General features: G+C 55.3%; 1 protein-coding gene across 1 annotated transcript in view; it reads left to right on the plus strand.

The window, feature by feature from the left end:
* CSMD2 (CUB and Sushi multiple domains 2) overlaps positions 1–3,236 on the plus strand; it is a 734,077-nt gene that overhangs the window by 193,710 nt on the left and 537,131 nt on the right. Inside the window, exon 4 of the mRNA XM_045298912.1 lies at positions 1,038–1,232. Within this exon, the coding sequence (XP_045154847.1) occupies positions 1,038–1,232 (195 nt within the window). The remainder of the gene's footprint in view (positions 1–1,037; positions 1,233–3,236) is intronic.

Genomic DNA, 3,236 nt, shown 5'->3' on the forward strand with positions numbered 1-3,236 from the left:
GCCCTGTGAGGAGGGTGCCGCTTTGGCCCGCCTTACAACGAGGAAAGAGCCGGGGAGAAGTGGAGTGGAGAGACTTGCCCGAGGTCCCACAGGTAGTAAGCACTCAGGCAGGGATGCTGCTCAGGGGCTGCACTCCCCCACCCCCCACCCCACTGGATGAATGAGTGGGCAGGCGCTGGGACAGCAGTCTGGTTGTGGCAGGAACCCTTCTTCTTCACGAACTGGCGGTGTCCAGGAAGTGGGGAGGCCTGGTCTGCAGAGGACAGGCACTTGCCCTTCTGGGAGAAAGGCAGAGGGCAGGGGGAGTTGGGTGCAGTAGAGCAGGCAGCTCACAGGTACAGAGGCGCTGTCTCCTCCCACCCTGTAAGTGGCGAGTCAGGATGCTCTCTCGTCCTTACAAAGGCCATTTCCTCTAGATAATGAGAGTGTGCTGGCTCGCCGCGGCTCTGATTGCACTGGCTTGGATTGTACCCTGTACATGATGTTCCTCCACTCCTAAAGTCTCCCTTTAAACAGGTCACGCTGGTCAGACCTGGTCTTCCCAGATCCAGGCCCATTCCAGGCTCTAACAGCCCCCACTGCTGCCCGGAGCCTGCTGGGCCCAAGGACCCTCTGTCTGCCCAGCACACCCCACTTGAAAGACAAGAGCTGAGATGTAATGAGCCCCCTCTGTATGCCATGCCCGGCCTGTGGACCTGCCCTGAGGCTTGCTGACCAGGGCCACGAGATTAAAGCGGCTCCCTTGAATCTCCTAACAAGCGGGCAGGAGAAATTCACATTTGGGGCTGCATTAGAGAGACCCGGGAGCCCCGGTGCCCATTTGCAACGTCGCCTGTGCCTCTGTCTCAGCCTGTCACCTCTTGCGAGCGAGCACCTCCACCTTGAAGTACTGGCAGGCCGGAGAGGTGACCAGGTGGCAGTGGCCCAAGCTCGGATTTACAAACGTGAGACCCAAAGGCCAGGCTTGCTCAGGAGGTGCTGCCAGGAAACAGGGTGTCAGCTTGATCCCGGCTCACAGGCTCCCCTTTCCCCCACAGTTCTGCCCAGCCACACATGTGGGAACCCAGGGAGGCTCCCCAACGGCATCCAGCAGGGCTCCACCTTCAACCTGGGTGACAAGGTCCGCTACAGCTGCAACCCGGGCTTCTTCCTGGAGGGCCACGCCGTGCTCACGTGCCACGCCGGCTTCGAGAACAGTGCCACGTGGGACTTCCCCCTGCCCTCCTGCAGAGGTAGGTGGCTGGAGAGGGGCCAATGGGAGTGGGCATCACTGGGAGGGCATGCTAGAATGTCGTTCCCAAGTGCCAGGGTACAGCCCCCTCTGGGGATGTGACAGTTTGTACCCCTGCAGACTGCCACAACACAGTCCCACAAGGGCACTGAAGTCTTTTGTTGGGCTGCTGGCTGCAAGGGAAGCCGTCTGAAAGCACACTCTGCTCCGTGGGACAAAGAGGAGCCTTTCTACTCCTGTCGAAGTCCAGTCTTGGAAACCCACAGGGGCTACAGGGTCCCTGTGCATCAGCATCGACTGGATGGCAATGAGTGTGGCTTTGGGTTTGGGAGAAGTTCGGAAGGCACCCTTGTGCTGCAATGGCTAAGCACTCCGTTGCGTCACCTAAGGGTCGGCAAATGGAAACCTTCCCAGCTGCTCTGTGGGAGGGAGAGGAGGCAGGTTGCTTCTTTAAAGGTTTTATAGCCGTGGAAACGTGACAGGGCAATTTACTCTGTCCCAGAGGGATGTTAAGAGTTGCAGTCAACTCAAGGGCATCTAACAACAACAACAACAGAAGTCCTATCTCAGGGTGCCTGCCAGGGTGATCCTGCTCCTGGCCTCCCTCCTGGCTCCTGGGGGTGGCCGCCAGAGCTGGGTGTCCCTCAGCTGTGGCAGCTGCACACCAGACACTGCCTTGACCTTCCCATGGCTGTCTTCCCTCCGGCTGCCTCCCTGGGTCTCCTGCCCCCTTTTATAAAGATGCTGTTCAGCGTGGATTTGGAGCCGCCCGGCTCCAGTGTGACCTCATGGGAACTGGTAACCTCTTTCCCAGTGGGGACCCACTCACGGGGGTCCGCATCATTTTGGAGGATGGAGCCCTTCCCATGGTGGGACTCAGGATCTCAGGTCTTTTAGGGGCGTGTTGGTGTCAACAGACCTTCTGCCTTCAGGGGTGCACTCCCTCAGACTCACACCCCTTCCTCCACCTGCATCAAGAAACATGTCGCATCACCTCCTGCCACCTCACCCCTGCCCGTCACAGATCACATCTCCTCTTTTGCTCGGATCTCGCCCCAACTGCTTTCTTCTTCCCTAAAAACACCACCTCTCCTCACCCAACAGTCTATTTCTGGAGCCTCCAAAGAGACACAAGGCCTTGATGCACAATGCCTGCACCCCCAGATACACCATCTCCCTTCCATGCTATGTCTCCTCTGCTTCACACCGGGGTAACTAACTCATCCAGTTTGTCTGGGACCTTCTCATTCTTCCCTTTGGGCACCCCACATCCTGGGAAACACCTCAGCCTCTTGGGCTACATTGGGCTAGCTGGTTGTCTCACTTCCAGCCTATTGCCTGATGGTGGTATTGTCAGGCTAATGGTGAGGTCCATGGTTCAAGCCCACCAGCTGCTCCGAAGGAGAAAGATGAGGTTGTCTACCTCAGTAAAGAGTCATATATGGCCTCTGAAACCCTAGACAGTACCACTATGAGTTGGAATAGAGTTGGTGGCACTGTGCTTGTTGGTTAATAATAAAATCCAGTTACTTTGAGGGCACTCTGACATCTGACGAAGGCATGCATGTCAGAGTAGTCTCTGCTCCATCGGGGTTCACTGGCTTCTCTTTCAGAAGTAGATCACTGGGCCTTTCTTCCAGGTCCCCTCTGGGTGGACGCAACCCGCCCAGGGACTCCATCATTCATAATATCCGAGCTTATGCCTAAAATATAATAACTAATGGCTCTTCAGTGATGATAAAAAACGAATGCACCATCTTCTTTTAAAGGCATAGAAAGCAGATATGACAAAATACCCATTTATAAACTATCGAGGGCTCATGAGGGAGGGGAGAGCAGGGAGGGAGGGGAAAAATGAGGACCTAATGTCGGGGGTTTAAGTGAAGAGAAAATGTTTTGAGAAACGATGTACAGATGCGCTTTACACAATTGATGTGTGTATGGATTGGGATAACAGTTGTATGAGCCCCTAATAAAATGTTAAAACAGAAAAAACAAAAAAACA

This window comes from Echinops telfairi, unplaced genomic scaffold (assembly GCF_000313985.2).
Source record: "Echinops telfairi isolate 266 unplaced genomic scaffold, ASM31398v2 ScPeMD7_7457;HRSCAF=8495, whole genome shotgun sequence".
Classification (NCBI taxonomy): Eukaryota; Metazoa; Chordata; class Mammalia; order Afrosoricida; family Tenrecidae; genus Echinops; species Echinops telfairi.